The sequence below is a fragment of the Sorex fumeus genome, unplaced genomic scaffold, assembly GCF_029834395.1.
Source record: "Sorex fumeus unplaced genomic scaffold, SorFum_2.1 ptg000047l, whole genome shotgun sequence".
Classification (NCBI taxonomy): domain Eukaryota; kingdom Metazoa; phylum Chordata; class Mammalia; order Eulipotyphla; family Soricidae; genus Sorex; species Sorex fumeus.
In genome coordinates, this window is record NW_026606104.1 from 8,713,639 (window position 1) to 8,731,226 (window position 17,588).

At 41.5% G+C, this 17,588-nt stretch overlaps 2 protein-coding genes across 2 annotated transcripts in view; one reads left to right on the plus strand and one right to left on the minus strand.

Annotated features, from left to right (window-relative positions):
* RPAP2 (RNA polymerase II associated protein 2) overlaps positions 1 to 12,130 on the minus strand; it is a 74,867-nt gene extending 62,737 nt beyond the window's left edge. The window contains exons 1-6 of the mRNA XM_056123093.1: positions 12,016 to 12,130; positions 11,284 to 11,329; positions 8,989 to 9,103; positions 6,912 to 7,010; positions 6,634 to 6,699; positions 4,126 to 4,214 (exon numbers count right to left, since the gene is read on the minus strand). Coding sequence (XP_055979068.1) covers positions 4,126 to 4,214; positions 6,634 to 6,699; positions 6,912 to 7,010; positions 8,989 to 9,103; positions 11,284 to 11,329; positions 12,016 to 12,085 — 485 coding nt within the window. The 5' untranslated portion in view covers positions 12,086 to 12,130. The remainder of the gene's footprint in view (positions 1 to 4,125; positions 4,215 to 6,633; positions 6,700 to 6,911; positions 7,011 to 8,988; positions 9,104 to 11,283; positions 11,330 to 12,015) is intronic.
* Positions 12,131 to 12,233: 103 nt separating this feature from the next.
* GLMN (glomulin, FKBP associated protein) overlaps positions 12,234 to 17,588 on the plus strand; it is a 44,797-nt gene continuing 39,442 nt past the window's right edge. The window contains exons 1-3 of the mRNA XM_056123122.1: positions 12,234 to 12,268; positions 13,342 to 13,417; positions 13,799 to 13,924. Coding sequence (XP_055979097.1) covers positions 13,379 to 13,417; positions 13,799 to 13,924 — 165 coding nt within the window. The 5' untranslated portion in view covers positions 12,234 to 12,268; positions 13,342 to 13,378. The remainder of the gene's footprint in view (positions 12,269 to 13,341; positions 13,418 to 13,798; positions 13,925 to 17,588) is intronic.

A 17,588-nucleotide genomic window follows, 5' to 3' on the forward strand; every position in this document is an offset into this window, starting at 1 on the left:
AATATTCGATTTACTGAATTTTATAATTATTTTAAAACTATGATTAAGATTATCATGATGTTATTTATTATGACTCACTCTGAGCTAATAAAAATCTAGTACTTGACTCACTGAATCAAGTACTAGAATCTACTTGTCATTTCCCCCTTTAAAAGAAAGGTTCTGAATGTTTAATTCCATTATATACGTGAAGACCTTTTTTTGTGGTTTCTTTTTTTTCTTTTGATAACTGTCTTTAAATTCTCACTTTCTTTAGTGTTTATGTGTGCAAAAGCTAGACAAGCATCTTAAAATACTAAATTCTAAAATCCTGATTATTAGCACATTTTAGAAATCTTTGTGAGAAAACAGTGACCTCTAGTGGATTCATTAAATGAACTTGGTTTGTGATCCTAAGAACCGAGACACTGAGATGTAAAAAATACTGATATGGCTACATACTAATAGCATTTTACAATAAATAAGAGCTACAGTGACACTACGTACAATGTGAGTGAAACGCATTTAAAATTAGTAACTGACTTTTAACCAAACAGAATTCTGGTCTTTTGCTCAGTATCATTGATTTTAGAAATACACTTAATTTTTTTGAGTTTGTTTTAAGGGGATATATACATATTCAATTATATGTATATATTGTATTATAGCAAGCTGCATTTACATAGGGGTAATTTTTTCTTAAGTGTGCTAATAATCAGGATTTTAGAATTTAGTATTATAAGATGCCTGTCTATCTTTTGCGCATATAAGCACTAAAGAAAGTGAGAATTTAAAGCTCCGGCAGCCAAAGACCTCCAGAACCAGCCACAACCATGCTGAGACCACTCTCCACACGCATGAAGGTGCTGGCAGATGAACAAAGGCATGCGGGTCCCAGGGCTGAGATCTCCAAGCCTGCTCGGATGGGGGCTGAATATCCTCCACCCAGATCCTCCATCTTCCAGTAGGCATGGGTCATACCCAAAAACTGCCACCCGGCGCCGTGTAATCCCATCAACAGCCAAGACCCAGAGATTATAAAACCAGCTCCCGGAAGACATAAGACATCTTATTATCTCTTCTTACTTTGGACAACGTGGCAGGCTACCGAATGTAACCTGCCCACACGGCAGTCTGGCAAACTCCCCGTGGCGTACCCAATATGCCAAATACCAGTAACAATGATGGGGCTCATTCTCCTAACCCTAAAAGAGCCTTAAATATGGCACTTTAGGGGCTGGAGTAATAGCACAGCGGGTAGGGCGTTTGCCTTGCACGCGGCCGACCCCGGTTCAATTCCCAGCATCCCATGTGGTCCCCTGAGCACTGCCAGGGGTAATTCCTGAGTGCAGAGCCAGAAGTAACCCCTGCGCATCACCGGGTGTGACCCAAAAAGCAAAAAAAAAAAAAAAAATGGCACTTTAAAATCTCAGGGCTAGGACGAATGAGACGTTACTGGGGCCTGCTCGAGGCAATCAACGAACAACAGGATCATCGTGATCGTGATCGTGATTTAAGGGGTTGCACTGAATTACCTAAAGGGTTTTTCATTAAATTACTTAAAGGTCATAATTCCTTTTTCTTTAATTCATTTTGTAAACTATATGCCAGATTAAATTATGTTCAAGACATTTGATGGATCTCTAGTCACTGATGTCCTTTTTTACATATAATTATCTTACTTACCCTCTATGTCCCCTAATCCGTACTGCTTAGTTCTGTTCTATTTAATTATTTTTTTAAGGGGGCAGAAGGTATTGTGGGTTGAACCCAAGGCCTTATACATATCCTCAGATGTATGTGCTCTTCATCTACCTGATTTCAAGTCAGTCAATATTTTACTTTTTTTTTTTCACTTATTTCTACATTAGATCTCACCATTCTACAAAGAAGTAATCATCCATATCAAGAGAGGGGTTCGGCAGGGTGATACCATTTCACCAAAACTCTTCAGTGCCACCCTCGAGAACATCATGCGACGACTGGAATGGGAAAACATGGGAGTGAAGATAGATGGTCGGCAACTACACCACCTCCGCTTTGCTGATGACATCGTTCTAATAACACCAAACATCAGCCAAGCGGCACAAATGCTGAACGACTTTAACCGTGAATGTGGAAAGGTCGGACTACAGCTGAATCTTACGAAGACAATGTTTATGAGAAACAGCCTTGTTCCTGACGCTCCATTCGCTCTCAATGGAACCACCATCTCCGAATGCAACAGTTATATATACCTAGGTCGAGAAATCAACATGATGAATGACCTGGCACCTGAGTTGCGCAGGAGGAAGAGAACGGGTTGGAATGCCTTCAAGAGCATTGAAGAAATAACTAAAAGGACAAAGAACCTCCAGCTACGAGCACATCTCTTTGATTCCACTATTCTTCCTGCATTAACATATGCCTCAGAGACCTGGATCCTACGAAAACAGGATGAGAACACTATTCGGGTCTCTCAAAGAGGAATCGAAAGAACTATGCTTGGAATATCACGATTCACTCAAATGAGAGATAGCATCCGGAGTTCTGATCTTCGTCAACGCTCAAGAATCAGGGACGCTGTCTCATTTGCCAAGACATCAAAAATCAGATGGGCTGGACACGTAATGAGGTTTACAGACAACCGCTGGACTAGAGCCATTACTGATTGGATTCCACGGGACATCAAAAGATCACGTGGACGCCCACCTATAAGATGGTCAGACTTCTTCGTCAAGACCCTAAATGATCGGTTTGAGGCTCTGCATGTTCCTAGAACGAACAGATACCATTGGGCTACGCTAGCACGCAACCGGGATGAATGGAGACGTTACTGGCACCCGCTCGAATAAATCGATGAATAACGGGGATTAAGTGATTAAGTGATAAGTGATTTCTAATACCCCATTATATTTAATTTTTTTTTTATTTTTGGGTTACACCCAGCGATACTCAGGGGTTATTCCTAGCTCTGCACTCCGGAATTACTCCTGGTGCTGCTTAGGGGACCATACGGGATGCCAAGAATTGAACCCAGGTCAGCCACTTACAAGGCAAACGCCCTACCCGCTGTACCCCCTTATGAGTTTATTGTCTCACTTTTGCTTAACTTTCTCATGAATTTCTTTTTTTTTGGGGGGGGGGGATACTCCCAAGCAGTGCTCAGGGATCCAGGGGCCACGCCAGAAATTCTCTGCCAACCAGATCTGATGAATCAATGCTGAAGCTTGAGTCTACAGTGGTACTCTGGCCCAACTGTACAAGAGATCACAAGGCCCACCATGGCTGTGCTCAGGAACCACCAAGGCCTCACATGGCAGTGCTCAGGGGCCTCCAGAGCTATGCCCTGTAAGGTCTGGGAGACCACGTGGTACTGTGGATGAAATCAGGGCTGGCTGTATGCAAGGTAAGTACCTTATCCTCCTTACTATCTCTCCAGCCCCTCATTATGCAATTATCACCACCTTCACTAACTTAGAAGTGCCTATTAGAGTAAGCTGAATTCCAAAATCCTGTGTCTTCTGAAAAAAATTCAACATTCTTATTCCACAATTATTATATAAATAGGATTAATAGTATCAAGAGGCATGCTAGGAAGTCAGAAATAGTTTAGGTTTTGTGGGGTAAGAGTGATAGCATAGCAGGTAAGGTGCTTGCTTCGAAAATGGCCAACCTAGGTTCGATTCCTGACATCCCATATGGTCCCCAGAGTAGAGCCTGAGTAAGCCCTGAGTATCACTGGGTGTGCCCCACCACCACCCCTGCCCCCCAAAACAGTTTAGGTTTTGAGTTTAAATTTTAAACAGAAAAAAACCATGTATTGTTTTATTTATTTCTGGGCCACACCCAGCAGTGCTTAGGCTTACTTCTGGCTCTACACTCAGGAGTTCTCCTGGCAGGGCTTGAGGCACCATCTAGGGTGCTGGGGATCAAACCAAATTTGACCACTGTACTATCTTTCTGGCCCTGCAAAAAATCACTTGTATTTACTAGATTTTTTAAGTGTTAATTTCTAAATAGCTATGCATAAAATATAGCATTTTCCCATATTAAAGTGTATGTAATAAAATTCTATCGAAAACCAGATCTATTCTCTGTATTTCTCAAAAAAATTAAAACTATTAGAATATATGAACAAATGTATAGATAATCATTTAAAATTACCTTTCTTCTTCTCGAACCCAAACTGGAGTTTTGGAAATTTGTGCTTCAAAATACTTTGATGCTTTATAACAAAAATTGCTGCAAAAACACTTCAAACAAATGTTTAATTTTAGTTTAAACAAATAAACATTTTAAAATTAGATTATTTTATAAGGAATCATAATATGTACAGAAGAAAGTACAAAACAAATATGCAGTTGAAAAGAGAAAAATGGAAATCAATGCTATCACTTTAGCTAAGAAATGAGTGCTTTAAAATAAATGTACCCCTCCATAAAGGCACTGCTTTTCCCCATTCCCCAGAAAAAAAAAATCATGAAACTTATGTAGCTCATTCCCTAGTTTTTCTGTGGTTATCCCATCTATAAATATCCTATGCAGTATTACCATTCAGTTTTGCCAAAAGTTTTGTCTAAAAGGAATTATATTATTATTGTATTCTTTTTCTTCTGTTCTGCATTATTTTTGAAATTCATTCCTTTATGGCTTACATTGCAAATTAACTGTCACTGCATAAATATTCTAGCCTTTATAGACAATTTTTTTGTTTTCACCGTAATGTTACTATCATTTTATTTTTAAGAATTATGGGCTGGAGCGATAGCACAGCCATAGGGCATTTGCCTTGCACGTGGTTGGCCCAGCCGAGCTGGGTTCGATTCCTCTGCCCCTCTCAGAGAGCCCGGCAAGCAACCGAGAGTATCTTGCCCGCACGGCAAAGCCTGGCAAGCTCCCTGTGACGTATTCGAATGCCAAACACAGTAACAAGAAGTCTCACAATGCAGACGTTACTGGGCCGGGTCGAGCAACTCGATGAACAAAGGGAGGACAGTGCAGAGAGTGCAGTAAAAGCATACAAAATTTTTAAATCTAAGCTCTGAGTGTAAAGTTTAGTGGCATTAAGCAACCCTCATTGTTATGCAACCACCATACATTTCCAGAACTATTCATTTCACAAAAAAGCTCTAAACTTATTAAAACAATGCCCTCCATTGACAAACCATCATTGTACTTCTGTCTCTGATAATTCGATGGCTGTAAGCACCTTACAAGTAGAGTTTCACAATATTTGTTATTTTGTTGTGGCTTATTTTCTTTAGGATAGTATCTTTAGAATTTAACCATGGTGTGGCATGTACTGAAATTTCCTTTCTTTAAAGACTGAATACCATTTAATTCTATCTATATATTTTACATAACAGGAAATTCAAATGGATATATACTTGTAGCCATGGACATAATTTCCTTAGAATGCATCACGTCACAGCATGCAAAGGACAGATCATTAGGTCTACATGTTTCTCATTAGAGTGCAGTGTCAGTTTGTCAAAAAGGCTATACCAATTTTGCACCATAAAACTGTCAGATTTTTATAACTGTTTATTCAGTGTGGGTTATTTTTTTTTTGTTTGTTTTTTGCTTATTTACTTTATTTTAAATTTGGCAATCTACTGTTATTCAGGGTTATTCCTGGGGCTCAAACCTGAGGGCTGAATCTGGGACTCATGCATGCATAGCATACAAGCCAGTCCTTTGACCCAACTCCCTCCCTTTCTTAATGTAGTTTTGTTTATTTCTAAGAGATCACACATTCTGGTTATGAATCTGTGATCCCTTATATGTGAGAAATATGACTCCTTTGATTTTTTTACCTAATCTTTTCATTCTCTGAGAATTCTAATGAGAAAGTGTTCTTAATTGTAATGTAAAAAACTGACCAGTCTTTTCTCTGGGTGCTATAATTTTTCAACTTTTTCTTTTTAAAAAATTGATTTGTCATGAGCTTACAGTATTATAGAATTTGAGCACAGCTTATTACCTCTATATGTGAAAATGGTTCATCACAACCACCAAAGTTCCAGTGTCATCCCACTACCAAAAAGAACCCCTACTCATTCCTACTACCTACCCCCTTTTTTCTCTGGGAACCACTATAAATCATGGCATCTAATAGTTAGTTTTATTGCTTTTTACCAGTTTATTTGGTTGTTTATAATTCACCTGAGTAAAACCATCTGGTAGTTATCTTTCACTCTTCCCCGATAAAATTTCCCATCTTATTTAATAAATTCTCTCTATCCGTATTTACCCAGACATTTTGCTATACTATCTACAAAAAATGTTTTTGTTTTTATGTTCAGATCTTTAACATACCTAAATTGATCTTTGAATATACACTGTGATGGGAATCAAATGTTTTTTTCTCCATATAAAACACTAATTTCGCCTATACTCTTTATTGAGAAGTTTAGTTTCTCCAATGATCTACAATACTCTTACTACCATGAAACAAATATCCACATGTGTATTAAGTCCATTTCTTACTCTTGTCTGTTCCACCATTTACCTGCCTGAATTTGTACCAATAAGCACATTCAATGCTTAAATATTCAAGTAACTAAATCATAAGCAAAGAGGTTTTATTTAACTTCTGGAATTAATTTCTTTATAATTTTATTAATTATAACATTAAAAACTAATTACATTTGAAACAGATATTCAGCTTACTTTTCTTTCAGTGATATCATAGACTTTATTTGTTTTGGTAGAAATCCTGTATTTCTGTCTTGGTACCTAAGGAAAAAGAAGTACAGCTTACAAAATAATTTAAGTAATAAACATGAACTTTATGTGATAAACTCATCTACATGTATATCTTTGCCTAAGTCATATCACTAGTTCATAACCTTAGTATCATTTATCCTATCATATTGTGAAATATAAAAAAATCCAGAGTATATTAGTAAATAAAAAAATAGAGGTCAATGTTCCAAAAAGTTACTTACGATTCCTAGTTTCTTCTGACATAAGGGATAACCGCAGAGTTTGATGATAGAACGCTCATCTACAACGTCACTGTAGTGAGCGGGTGTGATGAACTTCCCCTACAATGAAACGAAAACATTTCCCCCCACCGAGATTATTGGCAAAGTTCACGTATCATTTCTCAAGTTTTATTTATTTCATCTAAAAACACAAAGTAGGCACTTCTGTGGCCAAAGTGACAGTCTAGAACATAAGACTTGCATGCAGCTGTGGTGACTGTGACCTTGGTTCAAATCTGTGCACCACTCATGGTCCCCTAAGCATCACCAGGAGTTACTCCTGAGCACAGAGTCAGGCAGTCCCTGCACATGGCTGGGTGTGGTTCAAAAATCAATACCAAGACATAGGAAGCAATTTTGGGAGGTGGGCTGGTGCAGCGGTGGGCATCCTGGTGTCATTCTTTTACTATCTCCTGACCCTAAAGAAAGCATGGCTCTTTGTTTTTTGGGCCATATCTGCCAGTGCTGGGTGTGGCTGACTGGGCACTCCTGGCATTGCTTGGGGGCCATGTAGTGCCTAAGCCTGAACCTGGGGCTCCAGCATGCTAAGTATGTGCTCTAGCCCTCTGAGCCATATCCTAGCCCAAGGAAGCATTTCTTCGGCGCTAAATATCATGTATAGAGATTCTGCTCCCATTACCTCTACCACTTTAAATACTATTATATATGTACATATTCCTCTTGATAAAAAAATCTGAGTCCCACACACATCAATTGCATTCCAGTATATATTCTGATTTTTCCTTTTCTTTTTTCTCTGGAGGAATATAAGAGTAATAATAAAGTTTTTACTCAAGAGTAATGCAAAGAAATGTTCTAATTCATATTATAATTCTTTTGATGTTGTTTAAGCATATTTCAAGTTTTTAAACATCAAAACTAATGAGAATTACAACTAAAGTAGTATGTTTGTACGAAAATAAGACAACAGGGGCCGGAGAGATAGTACAGCAGATAGCGTGCTTGCCTTGCATGCAGCCAACCTGGGTTTGATCCCCAGCCTCCCACATAATCTCCTAAACCCGACAGGAGTGAATCCTGAGTGCAGGAGTTACATCTGAGCATTGCCAGGTGTGGCCCACAAACCAAAAAATAAGCAAATAAACAAAATAAGACAACACAAAGATATGGAAAATGACAATGTGATATTAGTATAAACTGGTAAAAATCAAGTGTGATTAACAGGCTGGTTATAAGAACTACCACTAGAGAGTAAAATGAGCATATTGTGTTTTAATTGAGTGCATTTTAATGTATTTATACAAGAAGAACATCTTATTATCTCATTCCTACTTTGGACAAACTTGCAGGCTATCGAATGTAGCCTGCCCACAGGGCAGAGTCTGGCAAACTCCCCGTGGCGTACCAAATATGCCAAATACCAGTAACAATGATGGGTCTCTTTCTCCTAAAGAGCCTTGAATATAATCTCAGGGCTAGGATGAAAGAGACGTTACTGGTGCCTGCTCGAGGCAATCGACGAATAACAGGATGATGAAATGAATAAAATGAAATACAAGAAGAAACACATAGTAGTTAAGTTTGAGGGTAGAGGCTCCTAAGCAGTGAGAGAGACTAGAACTCTCAGCAATGCTCAGCCAACAGGGGTGGACAATCCAATTTGAAGCCCTGAGGACTAAAGCCTTCAGGGTACCACCAGAGACAGGTCCAGTAGTACTGGGGAGCCATGCAGCTGCAGAGATTAAATTAGGGTCCTAAACAGGCTCACTTAACCCCAGAGTAATATAGATGGTTTTTATAGTGGATTATTTTCAAATGCATAAAATGTATAGCATGTTACCTGCATCTAGTGAGAACAGATACAAAGGCTTCGATTAAGCAGAGTATCAAGCTATGTAGATTTAAAGATCTTATGCTATAACAATTTTAACTGTTGATCCATACACCCTAGAACAAACAGACACCACTGGGCTACACTAGCACACCACAGGGACGAATGGAGATTTTACTGGTGCCTGCTCGAGCAAATCGATGATTAACAGGAAGTCAAGTGACCAACTGATCAAGTGATACATACACACTCCTTTAGGAATTCTTCAGTAATATTCTCTTCCAACAGCTGTTCAACGATATGCAAAGCTTTTCTCTCAAACTCTATCTTCTTTCTCACAGCTGCTTCTAGTTCGGCTTTCCTGAATAAAAAATTATTCTATATATAACTCTATTTATCATGGTCAATTTTCCATGTTTTTGATCTGGGGCTACATTCTGCAGTGCTCAGGGCTTACTCCTGGCTCTGTGCTCAGGGATTGCTCCTTCTGGGGCTCAAGGGACCATATGCACTTATAAATCTAAATTTCCCATGGTGGCTTGTAAGAACTGAATCCTGCCACTTTCTCTGACCTTTCCCATGTTTCTTTCTCTGTCCCTGAGAAACATCACACTCCCCCATGGACAGCTCCTCTCTTTGAACTGATGAAGCTTTTTCTGGCCTTAGGGTCCTCATATACACTGCCAGAACTAGCTTCCTTCACTACTCTTTGGTTAAAGCCAACTTCGCTTGCAAGTATCAGCTAAATGATTAATTTCTCAGAGAAGACTTTCCCTGAAAACCCAGACTTGGCAAATCCCTGACTAGAATGAACACTAAATGGAGTCTTGTCATTAGTCCTGCCTCCTGGTAGGCTTTTCCTTTAGGGCTCATACTGCAATCTGTAGTTATGGAGTTGTTTGTGACCAATGTAACAGCCCTTCTCTTATCTACTAGATGGGAACTCTGTCCTGTTCAAGACCACATCCAAGTGTATATTCAAAGATCAATTTAGGTATGTTAAAGATCTGAACATAAAAACAAAAACATTTTTTGTAGATAGTATAGCAAAATGTCTTGGTAAATACGGATAGAGAGAATTTATTAAATAAGATGGGAAATTTTATCGGGGAAGAGTGAAAGATAACTACCAGATGGTTTTACTCAGGTGGATTATAAACAACCAAATAAACTGGTAAAAAGCAATAAAACTAACTATTAGATGCCATGATTTATAGTGGTTCCCAGAGAAAAAAGGGGGTAGGTAGTAGGAATGAGTAGGGGTTCTTTTTGGTAGTGGGATGACACTGGAACTTTGGTGGTTGTGATGAACCATTTTCACATACAGAGGTAATAAGCTGTGCTCAAATTCTATAATACTGTAAGCTCATGACAAATCAATTTTTTAAAAAGAAAAAGCTGAAAAATTATAGCACCCAGAGAAAAGACTGGTCAGTTTTTTACATTACAATTAAGAACACTTTCTCATTAGAATTCTCAGAGAATGAAAAGATTAGGTAAAAAAATCAAAGGAGTCATATTTCTCACATATAAGGGATCACAGATTCATAACCAGAATGTGTGATCTGTTAGAAATAAACGATTTTAAAAATATGAGTAAATTAAATGTCAAAACCAATGCTTCATAAAATGTTAAGTCATAGATGTTGTATAGTCTTGATGTTATCTTCACAGGCTACCATTTTTGAAACCTTTTGTGACAGGAGATAAGTTCTGCCTTTTTTAGGAGAATTGAGAAAGCCGTAGAACTGAAAATAGGTGCAAAATATAAAGAACTAAATGATTTTGTGAAGTTTCTGGCATACAAAGAGGGAGAGGTACAAGCTAAAGAGATGGTACAGGGGTTAAGGCATTTGCTTTGCACGTGGCTGACCCTGTTTCAGTCCGAGGCACCCCAGATGTTCGCAAAGCCCTACCAGGAGTGATCTCTGAGGGCAGAGCACAACTGGGAGTCTCCCTCCTCCCCTAACCCACTACCTCAAAAATCAGGAAGGAAAACTGTCTGTGGACATATGGAAAAAGAGCACCTGGTTTTCAAGAACATTTTTATCCACCAGTGTATTTCTTAGTTTTGTTTTGTTTTTTTGAGGCCACACCCTCCCATGCTCAGGGGTTATTTCTGGCTCTGCACTGGGACATTATGCTGGGCAGAGCTTGACAGAGTACATGGGATGCTGGGGAAACAAACTAGGCTGGACACATGAAGGCAAACGCCCTGCCCTTTGGACTATCCATTTGATCCAGAATCTGATTTGGTTTTCTTCAAGTGAGGAGTAGAAGGATCTAACAGTCTAGGTGAGACTGAGTGCTCAGATCTTCCAAGCTCGTGCATTTCCCTAAGGTAGCTCAGTCATGGTTTTGAGAAACAGTTCAGGGACTGGGGAGAGCTTAAAGAACTGGAGAGCCCTGCTCTGCATGTAGGAGGTCTCTGCTCTTGGTCCCCAGAGTACTGTGGCAGTGCTCCCCGATAGCAAACGCAAATAAAAACGCTCCAATTAATGTCAGAGAGAGCAAATGCTGTTGTCCAAGCAGTATGCTTACCTCTTAGAGGCATCTTCTTGTTTTAAGGCATTTGTTTGTGAAGTACCTACAATAACAAACAAACAAACAAACAAAAAAACCAAACACAGCAGGCCCAGATTAGAGAAACACTCAAGGTGAGGGGCAGATTCCTGTACCCCATCGACGGAACAGAACATCTTTTCCGTGCTATTCATTTACACGCCTGTCACTCAACAGAAATGGGAAGGGGCTCCAATTTCCCTTCTTCTTTCAGTTAAAAGGCTTCTCTCTCAGAACTGCCTTGTATTAAGAACTCCTTGGATGCTTTCAGCGGCAACCTCCCCCTCCCCCAAGTGCCTGGCACTCTGGGAACGTGGACAGGTCAGGGTCCCGGGTGCCGAGGCAATGGTGCCCCGAGCGAGCAGGGCGAGCGCCAAGTTCCAGGGCAGCCGCGCACACACAGCCCGAGGACGCACCCCTGGCTCATCCCCAACGCTGGCCACCCCATGCTCCTCTTCCAGCACCGCAAAAGAGGGCTCTAACCACTCTGGGCAAACCTTGGGCCACTCGCGAAAGGAGGTGGAGCCCAGCAGGCTCCGGACCGCGGTGGGAACCTCTCGGCTTCGCTCGCTTCGGAAGACCGCCCGCCCCGCCGCGCCGCCTCTCGGGAGGGTCCCGCGCGCCCCCGACTGGAATTCTGGAGGCGTGGGGTAGGGTGGGGTGGGGTGGGGTGAGTTGTCAGGTCCTAGGAGATGAAGCCCTTTCTCCTACCCGCGTTCCGGGAGCCGCGGGGAAGCCGACCCCGGCGCATTGACGCCCGGGGCCGGACGGCGTCAGCCATGCTCGTGTCGTCAGGACGCCGCAGGTCCCGGGCGTCTCTCGCGGAGGCTCCGCCCCCGTCGGCGTGCGCGGGGCGGGGCCTGCGCGCTGGGGGCGGGGCCTGCGCGCTGGGGGCGGGGCCAGGGGTTGAGCCTGCGCGGCTCGTGGAGGTGGAGATCGCCGAGAGGGGCGAGCGGCCCGGCGGGTGAGTGGACGCGCCTACCGGGAGGTCGGGGGCGATGGGGAACTGGTGGGGGGCGATGAGCCACACGGCGGGCTGCAGCCCCTAAGCACGGTGGTGGTCCCCTTCCCCCCGAACGCCGAGGCCGTGCAGCGCTCGGGAGAAATGGCTTCCTGGGGATGCCGCCCGCACGCGCGCCGCTGTTTGATCCGCCCCGGAGCGCGGCTCGGTGAAGACCCGGCCGACCCGTGCCCCTGGGGCGGGGCTGGCGCTGCGGGAAACGCCGCCCCCCAACCCCTCTCCCCGCACTCACCAACGCGTCCCTTCGCCCCTCGCCACCGTTTGCGGACCTGCTTTCCTTGCCACGGCAGTGACGCCCACCTCCCCCAATACCCACCCTCGCCGTGGGGGTGGGGGCGCTCGAGCCAACGCGCCACGCCCCGGCGGGGGTTGGGGGTGGGGGAAAGCTGTGCTGCACCCCAGTTTTTGTTCAGTGGGACGTGAGAGCTATTTTTAAAGTCTAATGATTAGAACTGATTTCCGGGCCTCTGGATATATTCAGCGTATGAAAAACTCATCACAGGCCATGGTTTGTGCTGTCAAGTAGCTTCAGAAACTATCAAAACTATCGGCCCCTAGAAAACTTAAGACATGCAACCTGAGGTCCCCCCATGGATGCTTATTTTTGTAGGCTAACATACTAACCCATAGCACTGTAGCACTGTCCTCCCGTTGTTCATCAATTTGCTCAAGCGGGTACCAGTAACGTCTCCATTGCCAGCCTTGTTACTGTTTTTGGCATATCGAGTACGTGGAGATTGCCAGGCTCTGCCATGTGCGTGGAATACTCTGGTAGCTTGCCGGGCTCTCCGAGAGGGATAGGGACGGAGGAATAGAACCCTGGTCGGCCGCGTGCAAGGCAGACGCCCTACCTGTTGTTGCTATCGCTCCAGCCTGACAATTCTGCTTGAAAATGTCTCATGTTTATTCTTTGTTAAGAAGAATGAAAGATAACTGCACTTGACTATCAGTTAAGAATTAGAATGAAATACAACCATACTTTACTGACAGTTATTAACAAGTGTGTGTTATATTAGTTAATTCCAGCTCCAGCATCAAATCTAGTACCAAGGAATGGCCGTGGAAGAGCTTCAATCCATAATAAAGAGATGTGTGAGTGAGGTTTTCTTTTCCTACAGTTAATATCTTTGAAAATATGGGAAGGGCACAGATTGTTTTTAATCATATTTGCTGTCACTCAAACAGTTTAGCTGCTTTAATCCTTTTCTGGACTGTAAGTAAATAGCATATTGGCAGATTGGATTATTCACGTGACATACTTTTTGTAAATAAACTTACACGTTACTGATGCTTATCATAGAATTTTTTTCTCACAGTGGATTTCAGTATCTTTTATTAAAGTATTTATTAGGCTATCCTAATTGTCACCCATATAATGATACAGACTTTATCTAGAATTTAAACAGATAACCCCTCTATGAAGTAGCTATTGGATTTTATTTGCCTAAATATGTTTTTTTTTTTTTTTACCAGCAAATCCTAGAAGAGCAAGACTTCAAAGAAGAAGATTTTGGCCTGTTTCAGTTAGCAGGCCAAAAATGCATAGATGAAGGGCATATAGACCAGCTATTAGAAATTATTCAAAATGAAAAAAATAAGGTAAGTACAGTCTTCACATATACTCTTCAGTATTTAGTAGAGAAGAGCCACCTGATGCTGTTACTCATATGGTTTTTTATTAACCACACATTTAAGAACTGATCTAAATTTTCATAGTGGAAAACTAGAAAACAAGAAAGACAGTAGGAACAATTATATACTTTTAATTGTTTGCAGTTTGGTAGGAGAAATAAGCATGTTAATAACTATCAATACTGATGCAGAACAAATGAGGTAAGTGTTAAATTATTAGGAAACACTTTGGAGGAGCAGGTGTTTCAGGTTTAGGGATCAAAAGTTTTGTTTGAGTCATTAATTTATATTGATAAATATCAGCATCAAGTGGACTAGGTATTAAGTTTTGGTGTGCAACAAATTGTCTTCAGCCAGAAGTATATAGAAACCTAAATATAAGGTAAAATATTTTGTGTGCAGAGAATCAGAGCAAGGATAGATAGTCTGAGAAATGCTACACAATGGGAATGTTTATGGAATCAGGAACAACTATTTCCTGGGACATAGTAACACTCTCAAATTTTGTGCCTTTGTTCTCTCCTCATACAAGGGAAAATGAGGTGCAAAACCTCCTTTCATTAATAATACTATTTATATAGTAATCTGTGGATATTATAGTATGCTTGTGCTGGCCTAGGCTATAGTCAGTGCATCTTGATAATACTTAGAAGAGGTTTAAAACTTCTAGATCACACGTTATTATAGAATTTCTAGTCAGTAATTCATAGGTTTTATCTCTTTTTAATTTGAAAAACATGTTTTTTAGTATTATGAACATAGTTAAAGTGGTAGAGCATATGCCTAACTTGTGCTTGACCATGAGTTTGATCCCTGGCACCACATGGCCCTCCAAGCAATACTGGGTGGGTCTAAGCTTTATTTTTTTAAAAAATTGTTTTTTAGAACAAGTTTTAAAATACATTTCCTTTTGATTTGCAATAATGGTACCTATGTATCTTAAATACAATTGTTTTCAACTCCTTGATTCTTCTAAGTTGCATTCTCAGAGGATAACATTATTTTTATAATAAGAAAATAGACACTGAAAAAAGAGTTGACGTGCCCAAAAGCAACTCAGCTTTTATGTGACATCCAGAATTCAGACCTATACAATCTGGTTTCAAAACTCTCTACTGTGCTTCTTGTTGGCATTTGCATTTTACTGTGGAAGAGTAGAATAGGAATGAAAATAAGACACAAGAGTGACTGGATTTTAAGCCTTTGAGAGTATAATATATCCTAAAAGAAAAAGCAGTTTGAAGAGAACATTTAAGGAAGATAAGAAAATTTATTTGGGGAAATATTAAGTTTAAGATGAAGCAAGCAATTGGAAAGAAATGTGTTCTCAGTAGAGAAATAGATTAAGTTGTAGATTTGTGCAAGTCTTTTAAAGATTAGGTGATTAAGCATAGTGAGGTTTAGACTTAATACTCAGGGAATCGCCTTTGTGATATGCCATGTGCTACATTCTGTTATAGATAAGAGTGTTTAAAATGGAAAACAACTTAATTTTCTGGCCAGATAATACTATCAAGATTGATCGAGATGGGGGTGGTTTAATAGTACCCGTGGATAGGGTGCTTGCCTTGCACACAACATGGCTTACCCAGGTTTGATCTTGGGGACCACATATGTCCCCAGAGTTCTGCCAGGAATAATCCCTAAGTGCAGCTGGGTGTGGTCCCACACACCCCCACTATTGTGTTTTGGTAATTTTCTTTTCTTTTTCTGGGGAGTAGAGGGACCTCCCTAGCTGTGTTCAGGGGGCCTGCGGTCTGCTCCTGATGATAATTTGGCCAGCCAGCCTGGGTAGTTCTGTTCAAGGCCCCAAGAATGTGAAATTGCTTGGACCTTACATGGTCAGGGGTCAGGCTTCTCCAGGGCCATACCTGACAGTAGGTAGGTGACAGTGTGGTACTGGGAATCAAATTTGGGTCTCAGCACATACAATGCATATGCCCCTGGCCCCTGGACTCTCTACTCAGCTCCTCAACAACAGTTTTGTCAGTTATTTATGGTGTTGTAGATTTTATTTATGGCCTTTCTTGCCTTTCCTTTCAGCATTATCTTCTAGATGCTTTCTTTCTTCTTTACCTCCCCCTTTTATTGAGATATTGTGATGTAAAATACTATTCATTACTGTCATGCATTTATCTCCCCAACATCATACCCACCACCAGAGTGCGCTCTGCCTTCTACCAATATCCTAAGGGCCTCTTGCATATCCTCATCCCCTACCTCAGGTAAGCTCAGTCTTGTTGACCAATTCTCCAATTCTCTTTCCTTAGGTTATGTGTTGCTCCCTTACTGTAGTTCTTCTTTTTGTCAATGGTTATATCACCATAACATTGATTTTTTTAACTTAGAAAATTCTCTTTTATTTAAGAAGTGTTTTTAAGAAAGCACTTAATTTGAAGTGTTTGAGTTGTTTTTTTTCCTTTTCTGATTGTGACTAAGCGATAGCACAGCAGTAGGGCGTTTGCCTTGCACGCAGCCAACATGGTCGAACCGAGTTCGATTCCTCCACCTCTCTCGGAGAGCCCAACAAGCTACCGAGACTATCTCTCTCGCACGGCAGCTCCTTGTGACGTATTCAATATGCCAAACACAGTAACAACAAAGTCTCCAATGGAGACGTTACTGGGCCCGCTCGAGCAAATCAATGATCAACGGGAGAGCCTTTACTTTACTTTTAAATTTATTTATTGAATCACCATGAGAACAGTCACAAAGCCTTTCAGTTCAAGTCTCGGTCGGTCATACAATGATCAAACACCCATCCCTTTACCAGTGCACATTTTCCACCACCAAGAACCCCAGTATACCCCCCTCCCACCCACTCCCCGCCTATGTGATAGATTTCCACTTTACTCTCTCTCTCTCTCTACATTGATCACATTCAGTATTACGACAAAAGACCCAACATTGTTATTTGGAATTTTCCCCAACATTCGGACCTGCCACAAAGACATCATTAGAAAATTTGTTTTCTATTGCTGATTATGAAGAGCATATGATGTTTTGTGGCCACAATAGCGGCCATGCAAATTTGGATTTCTGATATTTTAGTAATAAACCTTGAGGGATTACTGCCAGAAGCCCCTGGGTTCCGAGATTGGTATGTGTGCCTCTGGGTTCATGGTCCGTCAAAAGCCAGAGGAGGCATTTGAGAGTGGCAACTCAGAGCATTGTCATGGCAGGGAGCAGGGCCGATTCCACCCCCCATCCCATAAAGCCCCACGTGTCTCGTCAATGGAATCTCATACCTGGCTGTTCATTAGGCTCTAAAAGATGCAGGCCACCATGTCGCTGCCGCAAAGGGGGACAGGCTGAAGGACAGACACCTTCCCCTCCCAGGGTGGCATAGCACCATAGTTAAATACACAGTCCAGATGTATTTCGGTTGAGCATTATCTTTTGCTCAGATTTTCCCAACACCATTCAAGCCTGATTTTCAGGGACAAATGCTAGATCATTTACTTTCCATTGATCACTTTGCGCATCAGGAAATAACCTGGTACCCGCATGCCAGAACCATGCTTGTAGAAGCTCATGCTGACCGGGATTCCATCTGGAGAAGGCGGGGAGACAGCATCTACCCCATCTGGGACCTCCCGGTGATATAGGCTCTGTATGGGGCCCAGAGAAT